The sequence below is a fragment of the Sceloporus occidentalis genome, unplaced genomic scaffold, assembly GCF_023333645.1.
Source record: "Sceloporus occidentalis isolate IW3139 unplaced genomic scaffold, rSceOcc1.0.p SCAF_1, whole genome shotgun sequence".
NCBI classification, from domain to species: domain Eukaryota; kingdom Metazoa; phylum Chordata; class Lepidosauria; order Squamata; family Phrynosomatidae; genus Sceloporus; species Sceloporus occidentalis.
Window position 1 is genome coordinate 38,928,499 of NW_028316981.1, and position 24,295 is coordinate 38,952,793.

General features: G+C 40.1%; 1 protein-coding gene across 2 annotated transcripts in view; it reads right to left on the reverse strand.

Moving 5' to 3' along the window:
• Nucleotides 1–1,523: 1,523 nt before the first annotated feature.
• The window catches only part of RYBP (RING1 and YY1 binding protein), a 63,284-nt gene continuing 40,512 nt past the window's right edge, over nucleotides 1,524–24,295 (reverse strand). For both annotated transcript variants that reach the window (XM_089519590.1, XM_089519600.1), the window contains 3 exons: nucleotides 13,121–13,297; nucleotides 12,445–12,543; nucleotides 1,524–5,734 (listed from right to left, as the gene is read on the reverse strand). In XM_089519590.1, the coding sequence (XP_089375716.1) occupies nucleotides 5,482–5,734; nucleotides 12,445–12,543; nucleotides 13,121–13,297 (529 nt within the window). In that variant the 3' untranslated portion in view covers nucleotides 1,524–5,481. The remainder of the gene's footprint in view (nucleotides 5,735–12,444; nucleotides 12,544–13,120; nucleotides 13,298–24,295) is intronic.

The window sequence follows — 24,295 nt, forward strand, 5'->3', positions numbered from 1 at the left end:
AAATTCTAAGTTTCTCTCTGAGGAGAATGCATACAGTGGAGCCTCCGCATACGCTGCCTTTTTATAGGCGGCTTTGAGCATAGGCGCTCAAAGCCGCCGGCGCGGGCGGGGCGGCGCGTCCCATTCAATTGAATGGGTGCGCGCACCCATTGCGCCTCGCGCGCCGCCGCGCTTCCGCGCACGAGCCCCATTGGAAACAATGGGGCTCGAGCATAGGCGGATTTTTTTATACGCGGAGGGATCCGGAACGGATCCCTCGCGTATAATAAGGTTCCACTGTACTTGTATATCTATGACTGTTAATAAAATAGCCTAAAAGATTGAGAGCTTGCTCAATCTCCCATACTATATATCCAGAAATCCTAATATTTCAGAGTACTTAAGTGGCGTTTTGATGCTAACTATGCCTGTTTGGACTATACCATTGATCATGGATTAGGCGTCCAGGTGACCTGTGACAAGATGGACCTCTGAACAGATGCAGCTGTAGCTGATGGACAGCAAAGCACTCTCAACCCTTTAGCCTTAAGTGATAGGGGCGGGGAATCATGTTTCAGGTGGCACCTCAGATGAGACACCAAGAAGTTAAATCCACACATTTCACTAGTCCCACCCACAGCCCCCACTTCCTTTTGTGGGACTTGCATACAGTTCTGAAGTTGCTAACAATTCCCTCCTTTGAATTCCTATGCAATATATTCTTGAAGCACCTTTTCTTGAAAGTCCTTTCCAACTACCCCACTGTGCCGGGTTCTGAAGTTGGGTGCATGAAGAGCTGCATCATGACAGCTGATTCCATCATGCTTCGACTGGATCCCACCTTTATTCCCAAAGTAAACTCCACCTTCCACAAGAGACAAGAGCTGGTCTTCCTCTTTTTCTGCCTCCTCTAACCCGGTCACTGGAGATCTGGCACATTCTAGATGTCTGGTTCTGCTTACCTGACTTCCTCTTTGTTTTCTTCCAGCCACATTCAACAGGCAAGGTATCAGTGGCTACACTGAAATGGATCAAAGTATGCATCTTACCCTGCTATGAGTCTTTGGGAATTCTCCTACCAGGGAAGATGGCAGCACAGCAACTCTGGCAGCTCTTGGTAGAGATCTGCAGAGCATCTTCTTGGAAGTGCCATTCCACATTCGTAAGGCAGTATAAGCTGGACATCTTCAATTCACTTTAGTAAAAGCTGTTCAGCAGAACAAGCTACCTTGGGATGTGAGGGGTGATCTTTCATTGCAGGTCTTTAAATGAAGACTGGATGTTAATCTGTCAGAGATAATTTAGCTGCACTGGTAAAGTGTTGGATTAGATGGCCCTTGGGGTCCCTTTCAAGATATGTGTTTCAATGTTCTTGGCTTATCATATCAAGTTCAAGAGATATAACTGGCTTCTTCAACTTCCTTATCTGGAATATCAATATGCAAGTGTATGTTCATACACACAAATATGCAAAATAAAATCAAACTAGAGATATAAAAATTCTGACTAATGCTTTCCTCAACAGCAAAGAACAGAAAATCGGGTTTAATTAAATGTTACTATTTTATTTGTGAAAAAACTACAAGCAGAATTCATAAATAGACATTTCTATTTAAAGCAGGAAAATGATAAAGTGGCTTCTAATAACAGTCGTGCACATGCCGGTAACAGGAATATATTAACATCTTTTATTTGCTAGACAAAGAGCAGTGTCCAATATAAATTTCCCGAAAACATTTAAGACCTGTGAATTTTTCTGACCAGTTCACAAAACCACCATTGACACTTTTAGCATGAAGATTAAAAACAAACCTAACAGGACTGTCAGCTCTAAAGACTTTACAGAGCAGAAAACTTCCAAAAGCGTTATACAAGCTGTCTTTCTGGGCAAATGAAAAATATAGCTCGTATAATACATTAACATAAAAATCCACAAGATAAAATTATGTCTTGACATACTTAAACAAGCATTCTCTATTTGTCTCCAAACAAAGCTAAAGAAATAATGTAACCATCTTTACACAGTAAATTAAGGTTACAAGTCATACACAAGAACAGAACTGCTTGCGCATTAAAAACTGTTCAGCTCCATTGTCATATTCTAAATGTTGGCTCTCAAACCATTTTTTTCGGTTACATACAAGCAAAGGTTATTATAGTCAGCAAGTAATGATTTTCAATAATTTACGTTAACGGCTGTTTAAAAAAAGTAGACTGAAAATGGTATTGATAAGGCAGATGGAAGTGTCTCTCACTGAATATAGATGCTGCCAATTTTAAAATAGAAAACTGACTTTTAACAAGCAAAATTCTTTCAATTAAAACTCCCCATCTTAAATGTTTTTACCTTTTAAATTGTTCCCTTTGCATGACTCTTTCAAAATGAACAAGTCAAGCAAGCTGTTGTGTGTATGGGTGCGCACACGTATGTGTTTGTGTGTGTGAAGTGTAAAAATTGAAACTTGCAAATGTAACACTGTGCTTTTTCCTTACCTGCTTTCTGTGCCACTGGCTACCAAGCATTTTTGGCCCTTCTTCTACCGAAGTATTTTAAAACATGCTCTCTGACTACATTATGGCTAAATGAAATGCAGAAAAGTGAGAGGAAATTCATTTTAAAAGCATCATGCTTTTTTTTTTTAAAAAGGGTGCTGTCTGATCACAATGTAACAAGCTATAAATGCGGCCCAAGAAAGTTTGAATGCTTAGCTGACAATTTCAGCCAAATGCAGTTTCACTCACTCCACTTGTGCCAAAGATGGATTTGCATACTTTAGTCTAACAAGCTAATATGTCACAGAGGCACACTTTAACAAAAAGGAAAGAAAAGAAAACCCAAAGAGGATTTCACTGAATTGGTAAGCCAATGAGCAGCTCATTACGGTTAAAGCTTTTATCATCTAACCTAAGGGGCATAGTTCACCAGGAAAAACCCACCAACCATCCGCTGCTGCACACTGTTTGAATGGCAGCCCACAAAAAGCCATATGAAAATACATGAAGCAGCAGTGCTTAGTGGGTGGTGCTCACCATATTAAGTAATTTTCTCAACACTCACACTGCTTTTTTTCCTTTACCAAGGACTTAAACTAGTAAGCCACTGGAGGAAATACGCCACTTGTATACACAGGTGCACTCTCATTACACATGCCCAAAGCTCAGGTCTTTGCTGGGAAGGGGCCAAATATACACAGGCCTAATTAATTCTGGTTCATTCCTTTAAAAAAAAGCTGTGCAAATTACACATATCTGGGATTCAAAACATCTCTTTAAAAATTATTTTTTCTCCAAAAATAAATTATGGCTGACCAATTTACCCTCCCTGAGATCCTTTAAAGCAACAGTAAAACTTGGAAAAGGAATGTCTTTACAATACCATACCAATGTTAAAAATGTAGATTGATGTTGACTATTAAAAACTACAGATAATAATGTACTTCAGAGCTTACAAGAATCATCTGGTTTTCCTTTGGTTCTTTTCTCTTTTTAATAAATACTTTAAGAATAAGATTTCAAGAAAGAATAATTAGATATACGAACAATTTAATAAGGAACCCACCATGTTCAAAATTGAACTGCAGATGCAAAGGCACTGCTCTGCTACTCCACATCTTTGAGCAGAGTTGCTTTATTCAGTTAAGCATAGATTAAAATTTAAAACTGATACGAAAGGAGCTTCTATTTGCTACTTTAAACTGATAAAATGCATCAATTTCATTGCCTCCATACAAGAGAAATAATTACTATTTTTCAAACAAGAAATTAGTACAATTATAGTCTAGCACCAAGTTCTGGCAAGTGGCCCTCTAAGAATGAACACCCACATGGTATTCATATTTTGATATCATAAAAATGTTACTGAAATTACAGCAAAGCACTCTGGGTCGCCTAAAAAAGCACACACAATGAGTTTGAGGGGATGCTGCTGCTGTTGTTCCATATCTTCATTGTAGTGTTCTAAGCTGGATAACACACGTTAGGTAAAACTGTAACACAATTTGGAAGTGGAAGGGAACTTATTATCAGAATAGCTTTCTAGCAAGAATCAAAATTATTGGCCATCTGTTGCTCCCTTGCCACTATGGAACTTCTTTACAATTCTTGCTCCCATAATAAATTGTTTTAATCTAGACATGTCCAAAACTGACAATCCCAAATACATCATCAGGGACGACAGGCTCTTTAAGAAAAGATCACCCTCAGGATACACAATGAATTCAATTAAGAAACCAAAACAGTAGAGCCAGACATGGAAGATTTTGCATTGAGAACAAGCCATGAGACATCAGATCACACACTGTAGTAGCCTGATCAGAATATAGGGGAATGAGAGGAGTAATCCTTGGTATTAAGGCTTTTGGCTACCTTTAAACATACAAGCGAACAAACCTTTTTCTAAACAGATATTTAGTTATCACTCCCTCCCAAACGAATACAAATATGGACATTGGCTACAGTAAAAGTTGTGAGATACGAGTTTTGAAGATTTGTTATGCAAAATGGACAGTGTTAATGTGCAGCCATCATGTACATTAATATTAAGCATTCTGAAACCAGTGTAGCTCATGATTTTTAAAATCTGTACACTGCTGTTAGAAAGGGCTGGAAATGTATTGTTTTCAGATACTCTACTGGGAATGCAAGTGACCTGGAGCACGTTTTCGATTTCAAAAAGAACAGAAAGTAAGAAAATAGACATCTATCTTTGTCCAGTACTCTTCAGCCAAAGCACAAGAAGAAAGCAAGGTCCCATTTTCAATTTGAACTTCCAGGAATACTCTGTTCATCTAAGACCAGTTCCGGTTCCTTTTCCAAATGGCACTCACTGTCCCAGATCTTAAAATTGTTTCACTTCACAGTGTTTCAAGCACCAGCGTTTCCATGTATTGGTTTCAAATAACCGTATATATAATTTTATTTTATATATATATATATATATATATTTATATATTTATATATAATTTATATCAAAACTGATAGTACACAGTATAACTGGAAGAAGAGGGAGAACTGAATTTAAAAGAATATGCTGAAAAAACAAAAACGAAGAAGATGAAGTATTTGAATACAATAAATAAAAACCCTCCTACAGTCCCCCTCCCACTTGTATCACATTCCCTCGCCAGAAATAGAATCTGTTTTTATGTTCATGGAAAAAAATTGTGCACAGCAGATTTATAAAAAAGTTAAGAGTCAGGAGCACATCCCATTATAAATGATTGTTAGGAAAAATCATATAAACAATGGAATACATAAGTGTCAAAAAGTAATTGTCAGGGTGCGAAATTCCATGGTGGCCAGATGCCCACAGCAAGCTCATACAGTCCTGGTGTCATTGGTTAGGGGGACGAGGTTCAAAAAGCATGTTGAAGCACAGGAGGTGGAAGATAAGGAGGAAGTGGCACCGGTAGCTTTCCCAGGACTACAGCCCTAGTGGACAGCTGGAATATTTGAATTTCATACCCTGATTTCATAAGTTTCCTACAATTCCATGTGCAATTCTCAGAAAGATTCATCATTGACTGCAGACATGTCTCCCTTCGGCGTCGAGGATCGGGATGAGCCCTTGTCTGTGCTCTCAGAGCCCGAGCTACTCTGATTCTGCTGTTCTGATCCTGCACTGGAGGTCACTGTGGATGAAGATGTGGAGGAAGAGCGAGTCTTTTCTTTAAAGTCTGTGATAATTACTGTGACATTCCCCACTGTGACTGCCAACTGCTGGGCGGTACTTCTGTCCACATTTTTCAGTCTGGGCCTTAAATAATAAAGAAATAATTTATGAGCAACACTGATTACACATAACAGATGAGCCTTCTGTTAAGGCTCATTTTTCTCAGTTTACTTTCAAGTCCCAGTTCTAAAGAGAAAAGTGGGGCCTGCCCACTAATTATGCATTAAAAACAAAATTGTCCTCACCCCTCACTCCTGAAGCAATTGACCTTTTGGTCTCTTAAAATGCTTAGTCTAGAAAGGCAGTAGCCCATTCACTCCCCAGTGAGCACCTATGGCTAGGGAATCAATTTTTTGAACTCTGGAGAGAGAGGGAGGTATTTGCTACTCCACTCACCCAGAAAAAACAGTAATGTGACAGAGTTACACAGGTATCAAGAAAGCCTCAGGGCCCCTTCCAGAATTCAAGGCTTTTGCATTTTGAATTCTTTATCTTGTCAAGTGCTCCAAAGATATGACTGTGACAGACATGTGCTGTCTTTTGAAACAGGGACTCCTGCTGCTGAAAATACTACAGGTAGCGGGGCAAGTCAACATGCCCTTCCAAATGTTGGAATTTATACAGAGATGCAAACCCAACAACCCATGTAGAAAATTGCTCAAACAGCCCCTTCTGACTATGGTATCTGAAAACAAGATATGAAATAGTTTTGTCTTTTAAAAAGAAACAGACTGATAAAGAGCCACAGATCCTTCTAGCGATTTGTTCCACCTTAACATGCAATCAATAAACCAACTAATAAAATGCTGGTTTACATTCACATGTGAATGCAAAACAACCCATGTATTCATGCAAATGCAAAGTAATGGAAGTTATTTCAAGACAGACCTGTGCTGTAACTACTGGGAAGTGTTCTAACTAAAGCAGCCATGAGTAACGGTGGATGCAAATTATTTTGATGTGTTCAATAGCTAGAAAACCCAGCCAGTTGCCTTCATCATGCTCAAGAATCAAGCAGAAAATAATATATAAGCAGAAAGTAGCTGCTTTTTAGCAGCTAAAATATTCAGTCTATGGAAAAATAAAGAAACTATATGTCAATATCAAACCTTAAACAATTAGCTGGCTCAAGGCAAAAAAGTGTTAACTTGGTTGCATCAGCAGAATCTTTTAAAAAGAGATTATTTTTAAAATACAAATATCAAAGAGACCCCTGCCCCACTTTGGCAGTTTTGTGGCAAATGATTCATGGTAGATGTGCCAATATTTTTCAAGGTAACATGGATTGTGGATAATTTTCCCCAATACCCCATACACTCAATAAAAGGCCCCTAAAATTATATAGACAGTAGGGGTTCTAAAGATATTATTTAACTCTACTAGTAACAATAATTTTTATTTTTCACTTCTGCCCCTGAGCAATGACTTTATTTATTGTTATATGTATGTATTATGTCATGCTTCTAAGAAGATCAAGATCCCCCCCCCCCCATTTTTATCCTGACAACAACTCTGTGATGTGTGTTAGGCGTAGGTCATTCAGGCTCATGATCAAGTGGGGATTTCAACCATGGGCTGCATCTGCACTGCAGCAATAATCCAGTCTGACACTACTTTAACGTCGATGCCACTGCAGATTATTTCTGTAATGGGGATGCAGCCTTGGTCTCCTCAGTTTTAGTCCAACCCCATTAACATTATACCACATTGGCTTTCTTACTACAAACAAAGCACTGAGACAATGGGGGGGGGGGCTATCAGATGAAATATTTTTATATGTATTTTAAACATTTCAATACCACGCTCTATCAATTCGGAATCTGGATTAGTACATACTGTCAGTAATCATTTTAACCCTAACAGAATATAGCAAAATACTAACATCAAAGAAGTGTAACAAAGAGCTAAACATCAAAGAAGTGTAATAAAGAGCTACAAATATAGTCAGATTGAGGGATTACACATGCCACCAAGGTTACCTGGGCTTCTAGAGACAAGACAGACCTGTAAGGAAACTTCAATTACAATTACCTGAACCTACCAAATCAATCCCCTTCACTGGATGTAAGTAGCGAAGCTGGTCAAAAATCAAGAATAATGGGTAATCACCCAAAACAAGAACATAGGTAGAATTCAAAGACATAGCTATGTTAGTTTGAATCAGTATGCAAATCGATACTGTAGCACCTTTGAGACTAACTGAAAGAACTTGGTAGCATAACGTTTCATAGACTAAGTCTACTGCATCAGATGTGTGGAGTAATGTGTCCCTGGACAAAAATTCATACCCAATAATGTGCAGGTGTGTGTGCATAAACAGTTAAATAAACACAAAATGTGTGAGTATTGTGATGAGGTGACAAATTCAATTTTAAGTATGGCCTGGCCTTTGGGGGCCAAAATTAGGAGGAAAGATTGCCCAAAGCCAAGGCGAGTAGAGAACCACATGAATGGTGGAAGGAATTCTTGGAATGTAGTATGGTTGCTGAGAATAAGAAAATGGGCAAGAGAGTCCTCACAAGGCTAGGGTGTTAACTAGTGGGGCCCTGGCATTTGCTGGGGTTTCGTTCATAACATATTCACAACCTCATAACTGTTGTAACAGCCAAATAGTTATCAGGCAAGCTCAGCAAAGTGTTACAAGTCATCCAGGACAATGATCTCGGGAGATCCAATGATCACATCACTGCCACCCAACCTAGACAGGTTAACCTGATGGGCAATGGGGGTGACTGGTACATGAGCAAAATCCAAATCCTTTTCTCCAGCCAAACTCTAGGTTCAAACATTCAAATCTTTAACTTTACTGAACAGGTATCTTGGTGACGAAGATGCAGTCCTTTTGAAGCCAGTATGCTTCACCCCTTGCCTCCAATCTGCATCAACGGGACACAGCATTTCCAAATTGCCATTGCTGAAAAGAGTTCTCCCAGACCCTCCAATACACAACAAGTCAACATCTTTATCCATTATCAAAATCTTGGGTAATAGTTATATTATTATCAATCCTCAGAGCCTGGAAAACCTACTTTTTTGGATTATAGCTAGTTTTTAGATTTACTGCCCTCTCTAATCAACAAAGTCTGTATGATCTATACACCCAATGCAAGATTAAATGAGGCTGTATCTGCACAGCAGTTTGACACCACTTTAACTGCCATGGCTACATCTTGTGGAATTCTGGGAATTGTAGTTTGTTGTTGCACCAGAGCTCTTTGACAGGGAAAGTTAAATGTTTCATAAAACTATAATTCCCAGAATTCCATAGCATGGATTCATGACAGTTAAAGTGATGTCAAATTAGATTATTTCTGCAGTGTGGAGGAAAACTCAGATACTCTGTCCCACCATCTTCACAGTCAATACTCTACATAGTTCCAGATAGACTGTCATACCTCAGAAAAGCCAGACAGCTATATCCTCTCTCTCTTGATTTTTGTGCGTTTACACCTGATGGGGGGTGTACCAGATTAAGAAAAGCCCTCTTGTAACCCACTTCTACTCTTATGTATTTATTTCTTATCCACCTCTTCCCATGGATCAATGCCTTGATTATATTCTGTTTGGACTACTATAATGCACCCTACATGGGGGCTGCCTTTGGAAATGGTTCAGAAACTTCTGTGGGTCCAGAATACTGATTGGGGCTAGTTATAGGGACCATATAAATTCTTTGTTAAAATAACGTCACTGGATATCGATTTATTTCTGAGCAAAATTCAAAGTGATGGTTTTGACCTATAAAGCCCTATATAGCTTAGGTCCAGACTGTTTGAAAGACTGTATCTACCCATATGAACTTTCCAGAACTCTTTAAATTCTCCAAGGGAAGGTTTTCTCCTAGTTCTGCCACCATCACAAGTTTGCGTGGTGAGAACACGACACTGGAACACCCTTCTGTGAGAGGCTAGGTTAGCCATCCCTACTCTCCTTTTGACAATAGGCAAAAACTTTTCTCTTCAAGCAGGCTTTTAATATGTAACTTGACATTTTGTCTGCATGTTTCATGACAGAAATAGTATTTGGACTGTGTGAATGGCCTTTTCACTTGTTATCCTTTTGTATCAAAAGCACTCACAAGTATTACCAGAAAAACAACCAGGAAAGCTGCCATACAAACTGGTTTTACTTCCTTGGCCTCTGGCAGTGTCTGCTTTTCTCTGAGCTTTTCCATCTAAACTAAATGTAAGGAAACCCAGCTGTTAATATAAATTTTCTTATTTTGTCTGGCATGCAAAAACTAAGTGCTATATTACAATCATGAATGAGTACTGGATGTTTTTCATGCGATGGTTGTAGGGCGAGGAAAAGAAAAACACACACTCCAGGAACAGAACTGATGTACCACATACTTATTTTGCACTCTGGTATTCTAAACTAAGCACAAATATCTAATAAGAACCATCTTATTGTTCCTACTTTCACAAGAAGTCCATCATGGGAATGATAGCATGGACAGCCTCAAAAGGAGCCTGCTACTTCTATGACAAGGGAAGAGGATCCTCTGAAGTTGCGGTATAGTCTGCCTGATAGTCTGTGTCTGCTAATCCCAACTTGGTACCTTCCAGAAGTGCTGTACAACGCCCATCATCACTATCTAGCTTGGTCACTGCAGGTCAGGGAACACTGTTCTAAATCTTGGTGCACCCAAATTATAAATCAGCCTAGGCTGGAGTGAACAATTTTGTTGTGTCTTGGGCCAATTTCACAATCTCTTGGCTGAAATTCATCAATCCAATGGCAACCAGAAACCCTGCCTCCACTTCAGGTTGCAGCAAGAAGTAAAATACCTTATAGACTCGATTATAAGTTGACCTCGTGTATAAGTCGAAGTCAACTTTTGGGGGCAAAAGTATGGATTTTGGTATGGCCCATGGATAACTTGAGGGTCAAACTTCCCGAGGCAGCCCAGCTGTGGACAAGCTGCAGGGCGATTGCTCGCCCTGACCAGCATCTCCCCAACCAGCCTCTTTCTCTGGGGAAAAATCCTAGTCAGACAGTGGCTTTTGGGCGAATTATTAACGTTGCTAGCCTCTCCCCAGTCAGGCTCTTTTCCTGGGGAAAAAGCCCAGCGAGGCTCAAGCTTTTGGGCGAGCGACTGCCCTTCCTAGGCTCTCCCTGGGGAAAAAGCCCAGCCAGGCAGAGGCTTTGGGGCAAACAATTGCCCTTGCTAGCCTCCCCAGCCAGGCTCTTTTCCTGGGGGAAAAGCCCAGCGAGGCTGAAGCTTTTGGGTGAGCGACCGCCCTTCCTAGGCTCTCCCTGGGGAAAAAGCCCAACCAGGCAGGGGCTTTGGGGCAAACAATTGCCCTTCCTAGCCTCTCCCCAGCCAGGCTCTTTCCCTGGGGAAAAAGCCCAGTGAGGCTGAAGCTTTTGGGCGAGTGACTGCCCTTCCTAGGCTCTCCCTGGGGAAAAAGCCCAGCCAGGCAGAGGCTTTGGGGCAAACAATTGCCCTTCCTAGCCTCTCCCCTGCCAGGCTCTTTCCCTGGGGAAAAAGCCCAGCTAGAGAGAGGCTTTTGGGCGGGCGATCCCCAGACGGGCTGTCCCTTGCAGAGGCATCCCGGCTGGGGAGAGGCTCAGATCAATTACCCATGGACCCGTGCTTAAGTTGACCCAGTTTTTTGGGGTCAATTTTTTGGCTCAAATTTCTCGACTTATACACGAGTATATATGGTAAGGCATGTTTTCTCCACTCATCTTGTTTTAAAATTAAAATGGAAGATTTAACTGCAGCACCACGAAATTCATATGCTGTGAGCAGAAAACAGCCCAGGGGCTGTCCAACATTTATTAATTTGTTGAGAGATCGTATAGTACCTTTGAGACTAACTGAAAGAAGTTGGCAGCACGAGCTTTCGTAGACTTAAGTCTACCTACTCAGATGCATTTGGTCAATTTGTCCAAATGCATCTGACAAAGTAAATTTAAGTCTATGAAAGTTCATGCTTCCAAATTCCTGCCGCTCCAGTTGCCCCCTGACTGGCAAAGGACCACAATGACCAGATGGCCTGCTCTGAAAGTGGGCTGCTGCTGCGGTCCCAAATAGGCCACTGGCAAAGAATTGATTTTTCCCGCTCTTTTGCCACAAGGTTTCGAGTTCAATCCCAGGAAGGGCTCCAAGGATAATCAGCCTTCCATCTTTTTGTAGGTTGGTAAAATAAGTACCCAGCATGTTAGAGGCAATTAGCTTACAGACTGTTAACTGCTTAGAGAGTGCTGAGTTGACTGATTAGTGGTATAGAAATGTACATGCTATTGCTATTTCTGCCAGCAGCCTGAGGCAGCCTCACAGCAGCTTCTGGACACTCTGGGGGCATGTGTCATCTGCATGCCCTGCATCCTAAGCAGTCAGAAACTGCATGGCCCATCTGTTTTGGGCCTTAGTCTCAGAGGTGCTACAAGATCTCTCTACATACTGATTCTATAGGCTAACATGGCTATATCTTTGAATTTATTTATGTAGTTTATTTATTTATATCTAAACAACCCCTAATTATCATGGTAATATACATAAATATCAGCAAAGATGTTTAATATTAGATTTATTCTACTTTCAAAAATAAAAGGGCTGAAGAGACCTCTCAAACAGATAATGTAGAAATGCACAGGATGTTTTCTACAAGACATCACTGGGCCCAACTCTCTTACTGTTTTAAGAAGGTAAGCTAAAGTGTAAACAGTAGGGGAAACTGAACTGTTTTGGCCACTACCCTAGGAAAAATAACTTTCCTAACATAAAATATGGAAGCCAATTTGGTATGCCTGTATTCGGATAATTCATTAATTATGCAAGTTACCTTGAGGTGTGATTTGGATCACTGGTTTTTGTTGTCGTATTCCCAGACTGTATGCTGTTTGCTTCGCTTGGGGGATCTTTCGCAATTTCTGACTTTGGCCTGAAAGAGAGAGGCAAGAAAGAAACTTAATGCTAAAGGATTTCCCCCCGGAAGAATATATATACTGAAACTAGGATAAGCAGTACCCAAGAGGTTTTACTTACTTACTTACAAACACACACCAATGCACACCCCACAAAATCAGCTCACACGCCCATCAATAAAATCATAGGTAGAGTAGGAGGGAGGGAGGGAGGGAGGGGGGGGGGAGAGAGAGAGAGATCTCATCCTAAGAGTTATACAAGGCATGAATGTGCTCCTCTCCTTTCCTCTCCCCTCTGGGAAAAGGATACAAATATAAAGTTGGGCAGCAACATGGAAGAAATCTCATCATGAATCAAGAGATGAAGGTGGAACTTGAGGGTGGGGAGAGAGAATGATTGAGCAATCACAGGGTCTAGGGATCACTGGAAATAATACAGTGGGAAATCTGAGATATTCTGAAATCAAGGGCGAGAGAATAGGATTGTACATGACTAGGGATTACCGATACATATTAGATTAGATCATTTACATTTGGATACAGAATCTAAAAGTTTAGCAATGACTACTTTCAATGGGTGGTCCAGAAACATACTTTGTCTTCTTGTTGGTACTCTTCTTTATAACACTTTGACTAATTTCTTTTTCTTTGTCTGGTTTTTTCTCTTCCTGCTTTTCCACCTTTTCTTTCTTCTCCTTTTTAGGAGGTGGTGGGGTAGCATATTGCTGAGCAACTTGTTGTGCAACAAGCTGAGAATTTATCCTAGGTTTCCTATGAAGTGAGAAGAAATAAAAAAGGGATACTTATTGTCAGTGACTTTATTCATACAAATGGGTGACTGGAGCCAAGCATCAATAAAACAAACATTTCATCGAAACAGGGAAAGTTTTGTCTCAACTAGCAAGTGTGTCATGTCCAAAAATTTAAAGTGGTACATTCACACAAATGTCAGTATTACACTTCATAGCATTTGAACACCTTCTGAATATTACTTTTATATGAAATTGGGGGTTCTAGCCATAATTTATTTTAGAAAACTTCAGTTTTTTCATAACTGACCTTCAAAACACAAACCCCTGCACATTCATATATTGTTTCCAACCAGAAATGGCCTGAAAAACTTAACCTACTACACTGTATTAGTTCTTCGGAAACCTAGCCTTCATGTCTTCTAAAAACATCTTGCTTGTCTGAGCCCATCATGGTTACTGAAAGAGTGCCATTTCCGAGTCTAGACATAAAGATGAGCTACACAGGCCATCGAAAGCCGCTGAAATCACATTCTATGTCTACAATTTGAAGTATTATCCCAACTGATTGCTTTCAGGCTAGCTGTTGTGTTTCATTAAATGGACACTACTTAATTGTTGAATACAGAAAATACAAGTTAGTAACGTCTCATTCAACTGGAATTATTCAGAATACATCCTTCTTTCTTAAACCTATAAGTCTGACAATCACAACAGAGAGACTGTCAATCAGAGAAAACCTAAAACAAATGGTACATTCACTGTGTCATCATTAGCAGTCATGTCTCTGCCAGCCTCCAACTGGCACTGTTTCTCAACACTCTTTCCTTCAAGCTTCTACAATTCATGACAACACATTGACACACAAACTTTAAAAGGCAACGGAAAAGCAACACATCTGACAGGTATTTTTTAACAAATTCTGCAAATAAAAGACATATTTTAAAGCTGCCATTACCCTGTCATTTGCATAAAGTACCTGCTGCTGTATGGCAGCTAGCTATCTTTCCTCTGGCATGGGGGAAATGACAGCCTGGAGAGACTTTGAAGATGTCCCCAAACCTCCCTATGGGGTGTATGCGTGTTGGGGAGGGTCCCTTTTGTACTGCAGCTGGGGAGTTTAACGTATGGGTGCAGTTTAGTTTCAAGCCCAGGAACTAAGAGGTGTGGGCATGTATTATTTACAAACAATTCTAAACTCAGCAGGTGGTGGAGTGGGAATTAGCATTGTGGCAAAGTGTAATGAGAAAATAAAACTGTTCCAGTGAGTGGCATAAGCCTTAAAAAATATTTAAACGAGACAACAAGACTACAACACATAGTCTTTAGAGATTCCTCAGCACCTAATGTAATGTGTATTAAATTTAACACATGTAATTGAGAAATTACCTCAAAACCTCAACAAACCTTTTTGAAGACAAACAGAAGTTAGTGTGAACATAGCTGTTCTATTTTCTTTTCAACACTAAGCCATTTGGGGAACTAGGAGGAGACTTATTTTCATTTTAATCATGTTTTCACTAGAAACATATCACCACTTGATAATCATTAGTTCATTCCATGTAAATTTGTATGTCTAGCATTCTTTTTCCTTTTAAATAATATCTGTGAACACTGAGCATACTGGTACTTCTTCCATTCCCCTCAAACTTATGGTTTATCAAATACAAACCTAACATTTCCATTCTAAGCTGGTTGCTGCTAACTCCTACAACTGATCTAAATAAACTTCTCTGTCACTGGAATAAAAGTTAATTGCTTCTTAAATAGTTACATATTCTGATTCAATTATGCAGTCAAAGGGCAACACTTCTCTATAAGAGGAGAGAGGGCAGCCCCAAGGAAACTAGAAATACTATTTTTAAAAAAGCTATGGGGGGATAACATTTTAGGAGAAACACTCCCTGCTCCCCAATGCATTCCAATGAGATTAAGTATGCCCACTGGCTACATGTTGCTGACTGCTGGCTGGGGAGGGGGGCACAAGAACAATGAGAGATGAAATGTAAAATGGAGTGGCTTGAAAAGAAAGACAGAGGGAGAGAGAGAGATACAAAAGGGCAAAGGGGGGGGGAAGAGAAAATAATCATCCTGTAGTACTGGTTTGGTTTTTGTATGTCCCAACAGACAAAAGTGAGAGCTGCTCAACAGAACAATGGAGAAATAAAAGATTTTAATGTAGAAGGAACTGTGTAGCTGTGTGTCCATCTACATAAACTCCCCAATCCCCCAAAGGTAGCAGGAAGGAGAAAAATCTCTCCAGCTCAGTACTTATTTACTGTGAAACTTTTAAGCACAAGTTATTCTCCCATATTCCAGGCTGCAAGGCCTGTGACAGTCCTGTAGGTTAAGTTCTCAGTGGTCTACAAGATTCCTGCAGTGTTATCCAGAAATATTAGACTCCTACTGAAAGTTGGTCTGGAGCTGATAAGATAACCTAGCAGTGCTATCTGTGTGGTTCATTTCAGCAGTGTAGACTGGGCTGAGAGAGCAGTATACTGTACAACTACTGTGCAGCACAGTTCTTTATTACAACACTACAGCAAGTTGGAACAATGTGCTGCTAGAAGAGTTTATAGCAGCACTATAACTAGCAACATGTACCCCACAGTTAACACTGCAGGTGTAAGCTAGAGGTGAGGGTAAAGCTATTATGGTTCTTCATTAAAAATTCCTAATTCCTGTGACACTGAAACAAAAATCATCCTTCTTCTATTGAGGACCATCTCCAAGGCCAACTGAAATTAAATCCTCAAGCTGCATTAATCTGAAGGAAATTTTTACACTTAAAAATGGTTCAAAAACTTAGTAAATTGCACATCAAGACCCATGTCAGAACAGGAACTTCTGTCTTTGATGGTAGTATTTCTTTCTTTACCTCCATGACTACCTTCAGTAGTCACAGGATATGCCAACCTACACTTGCAGTTTCCCACATATTACTTCTACTGTCACTATCCAGACTCTGGATCCAATTTTTTTCTAGCCAAAATGGCACAAGCCGGGGTCAAATAAGATACAAGTAGGCTTGGTAGAAACCCCTGTGTTTGCAGAAATACAAAGTTACTGTAAACCGGCACGTTAAAGTCTGAGAGGAACACAGCATCTGAAATCGTGAACAAAGGGGCTCTCCATGCTATCACATTTTGGTGCAGATAAATCTCACTGAAATTGAAGGGAGATACTTATAAGCAAACCCAGCTAAGAGTTGGACTTTGAGCTAAAGTTTACAGTATACATTTTACCAATTACTTCCTAAAGAACAAGAGAGCCAAGTACAATCAAGAGATTAGCTCTGATTTTATGAGCCTTGAATACCATTACACTTGCTACTGTATTAGGAATCTTAGTAATCATTTATCACTTTGAGCACTGAGATAACACATTATTCCTCATCTTTACAAAATGGTCTGGTTGGGCATTATTATTAGTATTATATTAATTTGTATCTCACTCTTTTCCCAGAACTGGGAGTAACAGTATAGCTCAGTTTTTCAAAGCCTTGTTCATATAGTACTGTATAGTAAATGAAAATTTTGGATAAAATCATCACTACCTTCCCAATCACAACGGATAACATACTTTTTTAGATTTTCCTACCTACACATTCAAAGCCTTGGCTATTTTAGCTCTTATTTTGATATGAGATTTCATTGTAAAATGGAAATAAGAATGAGGGAAGGGGAACCTAAGGAAGAAAGGTTTTAATAACACAGTTCTTAACAATCCAAAATGTTCCCACCTACTCACTTTATATGGCCTTCAAATATCTGACAGTACACTTTAAATAAATTAAATAATTAAATTAAAAAATAACACGTAGGAAAGCCACTAAAAAGTAAGGTAAGAAATTGAATAGCTCTAGGCATGAATGGTGATACTGTTCTCTAAAGAAGAGCACTGCACTATTTTAACAGGGCATCTAATCAGAAAAAAAAGCTTTTAAAATGAAATGGAATGACAGCAGAAGTTTCCCTTCTTAGAGAGGTAGGTGAAGTGAATAAGCCAAAAATCCTTTTGAATACAAATTTCACTCAAAAAGGCAAAAACTATATTGCTGAAACGATGTGGTAAATGGATACTTTTTAAAGGAAACCGAATAAGACAAAAAACAAAATATGTGCTACTAACCTTAACCTACAGATTCTCAAAACAACTAGGCGGTACTTACACTGTGAAGCTTTTAAGTCTGAAGTGAAGTGAATGGATTTCCTAGAATGACAGGTCAAAATCGTTGCTGCACAACTTGCCATCCAACACTGTAATTATTCTGCAGTGTCAACAAAGGGAATCCCAAGCCCCCGCCCCCCTTTTCTACAAATGAATGGGGTGATGTTTTTTTAAAGTATATTCATGGGGGGGGGGGGCAGAAGAAGTAAAGTAAACTATATGAATGTCTTTTCTCTCCCCCTCTACCCTCTCAGCCATTTCTGAAGCACGGTTTTCCTGGGGAAAAATCCTTGCACATCCCACTCAGTATGGAAACATCGCCACGAGAACCCAGCAAGTACTATTCAGAGAGTGTGTAGAACATTTCCATCCCCCCGGCACAACAGTCATCTTATCCAAAGTCTTATCTCCAAATCTTTCAAATCATATCAACCAGAGATAAGGGACACACAAACTTTCCTGAAGGTCTCAGGAAGAAACCTTTTACCCGCAAACCCTCTATTGTTCACAAATCAAGTATAATACATCCACTTACCACAAAATGATTCCTGTCATACTCTGAGTGAAGATACAAATGTTAAGCACACATTCAATGAATAGTAAGGTGATTTTGCATTAACATAGGTTATCTTATATAAAAATATATTAGGCTATCCATATGGCATAGCTGCTTTCTAGGAACTGCTGTTCAAATCAACCAATGGCTGTTTGGTTTTTTTTAATTGTGTATTGCATTAACTGAATTTATAACTCTACGGGGGAAGGAAGAGACTGACAGTCTAGGTTCTTAGACTGAAATGCTACATTTCCTACAAATTTAGGTGACGTTAATTACACTCACTCAGACTTGGAGGACTAGTATCATACATATCAATTCCCTAAATAATGGAACCTGGGACCCCATAAGGATGGAGATTCTTATTTGTATGCACATGTCCATGCTGCAATACTCTTCTGTATTAAAATGAACCACTGGATTTTGTCTTTTGACATGTGCTGTGTCATGTCAATCCCATTAGAGCCATCTGCTCTAACAAAGGACTGGCTGTCCATATCTGCAGCTTTACCGGGTACTAGTAAATTGCAAGCTTAATTACCAGACAATACTAAATGTCAATGCTTCTCCTCTTCAACAAACAATTATATGATGAAGAAATGGTGCAATACCTCTCTTTATTGGTTTACATTTAGACTCAGTATGTGAGCTACATAATTCCACAGTTCTTTCAGACACGCAGTGTGTTTTCCAAGGTGTTATCAATTCAACTACTGTATAAAAACATCTGCATATACATGGATGCAAGATTTGAACATACATTTGCACTTGGCCCTCCACATTTTTGGCTTTTGACATTTGTGGATTTGATTATTCATGGATTTGGTTAATATGTTATTTTGGTCCTCCAGCATGACTGCCGAAAGCTGTCATGGTGGAGAACCTAGATTCGTAGAGAAAATATTTCTCTAGTAATTTGTAGGTCCTCCAGTGCAATTCTGTGAACTTCTGGCATATTCTGGCTTCAGTGTGAGTTTTTAAGCTTCGCCTCTATCAGAGAATGACTGGATGTAGCCAGTACAAAACTGAAGAATTCTTAACTGATTCGACTTTGGAATAAACTAATGACAGATTGATGTCCCTGTGCAAGCTCTGCAACAGGGAAAGCTTAAGCAACAAAATAAACCATTTCCAGCCAGTGAATCGCTCTCTAGACAAGGAAAGAGCAAGAGATTATCCACTGCCTAAGCAAGCCTTCAACGGACACCAGACCTTTAAAAATCCTTACTTTCTTAATCACCTTTGACTAGTTAATTTACAAGTAAAGAGAGTTCTTCCAATCAGCAGTTAAATGAAACCCTCACTGAGTTGCCTTCTTTCTGTGAACAAGATTTGAGAAGATAAAGGCTGTTCACAAAATTTTATCTTAAAAAACCCAAAAAGTTTTATGTGGTTCAAGAAAGTTTTAAATGAATAAAGGAAACAGTAATTTAGAAGATACAAGATTTCATATATATATAAAAATAAAAATAAAACTGGGGCTTGAGAATACTGAATTTTGCTAAGCAAAGACAGACTTCTATGGGAAAGTAAACTGTTTATGTTAAGTGAAGATAAGATTAAGAACAACTAGAATAGATGGTATCTTTGAAACTGCAAAGATTATATTGAGACTAAATTGTTTAACTTTACAAAGACAAAAGAAAAAAAGAACCAGACAGTCTTCATTTTTGTTTTTAATCCTGTAACTGCAGGATTTACTGAAGCTGAAACAATGTCCTTCACTAGAAATCTTACAGACGTTGTTAGAAGAGATCAGATCTTTGAAAAACGATGGTATGGCAAAACTGGAAGAAGAGTTAAAAGAAGATGTGAAGAATAGGTTCAAAGAATGTAAAGAATCATTAAAACAATTGGTGGGAGTTGCAAACCAAATTGATGAAGTAGAAATTTTAGAAACTAGATTTGGATAATCTGGGTTGTTAAAAGATTCTGGTTTGTTGGCAGATTCTATGTTAGAATCTTTGATTTGTATTGTCATGAGTTTAAAGAAGAATTTTTTTAAAATGAATTTCTAGAAAATAATCTACAGTGGGCCCTTGGTATCTGCTGGGGTTTAGTTCTAGAACTCCCTGTGTAAATTTAAAACTATGGATGCTCAAGTCCCATAACATGCAGTGGTGCAGTAAACCTGTGTCCCTTATAAAAAATGGTGAAGTAAATAGTGATTCTATGAAGGAATGTTATATATATATATATATATATATATATATATATATATATATATGGATGGGGGGGTTAAATAAATGGATGATTAGGAGTTTGAAAATGAATATTCATTAAAATTGGAACTTGTCTGTTTTGGAACGATGGAGGTACAATTGGAAAATAGCCACAAAAAGATTAATCAAGTATATGATTATGGCAGCAAGATTGCTGTATTCAAAGAGATGGAAGAATCCAACACTATTAATTATGGAGGAGTGATTGTGGTTGGCAATATTCGTAGAAATTGACCAACTGTTTAATCTGGTTAGAGGATAGTTGTTAGTAACATTTGTGAAAGATATGAAACTTATGGACTTTTTTGGGGTGGGGATGGAAAGGAAATGAATTGGTAATGTTTAGTTTTGATGATTAGAGAGAATATGTTATTGAAAGACGAGAGCAGCTATAATCTTTATGTAGAGAAGTATACCGTATTTTTCGGCGTATAAGACGACCTTTTAGCCCCATTGTATACTCTGGGTTAAGCGTTCGCTGGCCTCCAGTGATAGGCGAATGGCATAGCCACCTCTCTGTCTCGGGGGGGGGGGGGTCATTCTGGGTTCTTATCCCGGGCTCTTCCTTTCTTGCCACCACTACAGATCAGGTGAGGGAATGGGGGGGTTGGTTTTGGGGGCTGGAAGCCGGAAAAGGTGGCAGAGAAGCGGCTCCAGAACCGGGCCAGCGGGAAAGAGCCGTCCCTTTATGCCTCGCCACCGCCTGGGATGCTCTGCTCCAGCGGCTTCTTTCACGGTGTCGTGCTCTTTTGGGCCAGACTGCGGGAGGCCCTACTGCCACTTCCGACACCCGCCTTCCAGGCCTCCACAGAGGCTCCCTCAAGCCGGCGGGTGTGGGCGCCAGACCCCCTTAATACGGTCTATAGTAGGCCAGGGCACTGTCTGCACGCAAGTTGGGGGTCATCTTATATACCCAGTTGTCTTATACGCAGGAAAGTACGGTAATTAAATATATGCTTATATAAGAACTGAAAGGAATGTCAGAACTCATATTTTTCTTTTCTTTTTTGTCACCCTTCCCCATTTTATTTTCTTCTAATTTCTGTAATTTTTAATGTATTTTTAAAATTCTTGATAAAAATGTATGTGGAGGAAGAATTCTTAAAGAGATTCAGATGTTCATTCCAAATACTATACAAGGATTTCTAATCATTTTTTTCATTTGCCATGATATGGCATAATTTACAAAAAAAACCAAAACAAAACCCAACAGTCTAACATTATGCACAAACATTAGCATACATCTGACCACACAGTACAATGAGCAACATAAAAAATAACTATTATTCAAATAGTCAGGGCATAGTTTTGTGGAACATACATAAACCTCTAGCACTTCCAGATTAATAGAAAGGCATAACCTTCAGGGTCTTTACAGTTAAATGTTTACTAGCTTACTACTTTCAACTTCCTCCTCCATTTATAGAAATTTGGCACAATTACAAGCTGCAGTGAATAGGGAGAATATGATTAACTTCAGGTAGATTATTTAGAGGCCAATTAATTATACCACCAATTTGAAAACACTGAGATGAACTCACAAAGTTAAAACTGCTACAGATTTCAACATAGAACAAGTGACTCCATTCAAAACAGGTTTGTTTTATCAAGCCAAACACATGTCTGAAGTATATGCCCTGATTAGTTTCAGTAGTGTCCTCAAGCATATCCAAAGAATATAAATGGCAATACTCAAGAGCTGCTCTCTCATGACAACTTTCACACTGAAAAGTAGTTTTGTTTTTTGTTTTTTGCAGGACATGGTGTGTTATGGGAAATGGTTCATCTGGCTGAGAACAGTTTGGTTATAGACTGCATATGCTGCTTCCCATTGGTTGAGCAATGTGGGTGGGGGAGGGTTTTACTAATGGAAAACAAAAATGGAAATGAATGCAGGTTGGCACTATGTACTTTTGATCCACTCATGACAGGTTTTTTTTTTATAAACCATGCACCCCTCAGGCTAAATCTTTGGCCCAATTTTTAAAGTTGTCCTTCTCTGAAGACAAAGATTTGCTTCACCATTTTCAAGAAGCACAAAGTAAAAGTCACCTTGAAGGACAAATATGAACAGGCATACATGTGGGACTCAAGGTGGCTTACAACAGCTAAAGAAACATGCCTTTAAAATACAAAATATAAAAGTTAACCACAAATTAAAACAAATAAAAAACCCACAGCTAATAAAAACAACAAATAAACAAAACAATTATAGGTTGTAAAACCCAATTCTGTAAGACATAGGTCCAAAAAACACTTCTGTAAGACCTAGGTCCAAAAAACACCAGTTTGAGACTGCTTTAACTGCCCTGATCCAATGCTAGGGAATTCTGGCAACTGTAGTTTTGTGAGACATTTAGCCTTCTCTATCAGAGAGCTCTGTTGCCACAATAAACTACAATTCCCAGGATTCCCTAGCACTGAGACAGAATAGTTAAAGCAGTCGCAGACTGGATTATTTCTGTAGTGTGTTTTGGACCCTAACACCTTTGAGCAATCTGTCTTCAAGTGCCTGCCAATATATATATCGGCTTAGCCTGCTTGGGAGAAGACAGCCAAGGTGGGTGCCAGTCTAAATTCTGTCGGAAAGGAGTGCCAGAGCTAAGGAGCAGTCACCAAGGAGACTCTCTCCTGTGCTCCCACCAGATGTATGTGCTAGGGTAGTGGAAGAGGAAAGGCCCTTTGGAAAGGATTTCAAAACAGAGGCAGGCTCAAATGGGAGAATACAGTCCTTTAGCTAGCTTGGACCTGAATCATATAGGGCAGGGGTAGGCAACCTTTTTGAGCCGGGGGCCAGGTTGCTGTCCCTCAGACAACTGGGGGCCAAAGCCGGAGGGGGGCCCTTTCGGCCGAAGGGAAGGGCTTGGGCAGGCCGCCTCCTGGGCTCCTCCACGGCCCTTGCAGCCCCAGGCTTCTCTCTCCGGAGGGAGGCCTGGGACTGCATGGGCTGAGAAGGAGCCTACGGAAGCGGCCTGCCGCCTCCTGGGCTCCTCCACAGCCCTTGCAGCCCCAGGCCTCTCTCTCTGGAGGGAGGCCTGGGGCTGCATGGCCTCCTACAGGCCCGCTGTGACCCCTGGAGCCCTCCTGGAGGGCTCCGGCGACTGCAGCGGGGCTCCTACAGGCCCACCGCAGCCCCTGGAGCCCTCCTGGAGGGCTCCGGCAACCGGAGCGGGGCTCCTACAGGCCCGCTGCATGGCTGCTCGCGCGTGTGGCCAATGGGCCTCTCACGTGAGAGGCCAAAGGCTCCGCACGAGAGGTCCTGCCGCCGACTGCCCCATGCCGGCAGCAGGACCAGGCTGGGGCCGGTCCCAAGGCCTCGGCAGGCCGGATCCGGCCCATGGGCCGGGGTTGCCGGCCCCTGATATAGGTCTTTAAAAATCATAACCAGCACTTTGAATTGTGCCTTGAAGTGAACCGACTGCCAATGAACCTCCTGCAACATGGGCATTGTGTGCTTCCTTATTCTGCACTAACTGCCTTATTGCATTGTAGATACTTTTACAATGTAATACAAGTATTTTCTTTTTTTTTAATCACTAAACCTCTGAACAATTCACTGCAATTTAATAAATTAAAAGGATGACCAAATAATTGTTGTATGAAACTATAACTGGAATTTTTTTTAGTATTGCCTGTCCGCCCCAAACGCGGGCGGGCTTACCATCTGCAAATTTGAGTATCCATGGATGCCAAGTCCCATTGAATTCAATGGCCCTGCATGCATGCAGCTTCAGGAGAATAGCTGCGTGTGCCATCCATGGAGCGCTCCAGAATGAAACCCCCGCAGATAAATGTCAACCATGCTTGCTCAAAACAGTAAGGCTGGAAAAACCATAAGAATTCTAGAGAGATCTGACAATGTAAATGAGTTCCCGCTTATCTTTTCTGTTAAGCCAATTTTATAAACCATGATTGTAAAAGAACAATATATTCTGGATAGGGATGTGCAGCACAGCAGGAAGAAATCCATGGAGAAACAATCTTCACACACACACACACACACACACACACACACACACACACACACACACAAAATTTTAAAGCATTAAATCTCAAGTTCTGAGTGTGTGCC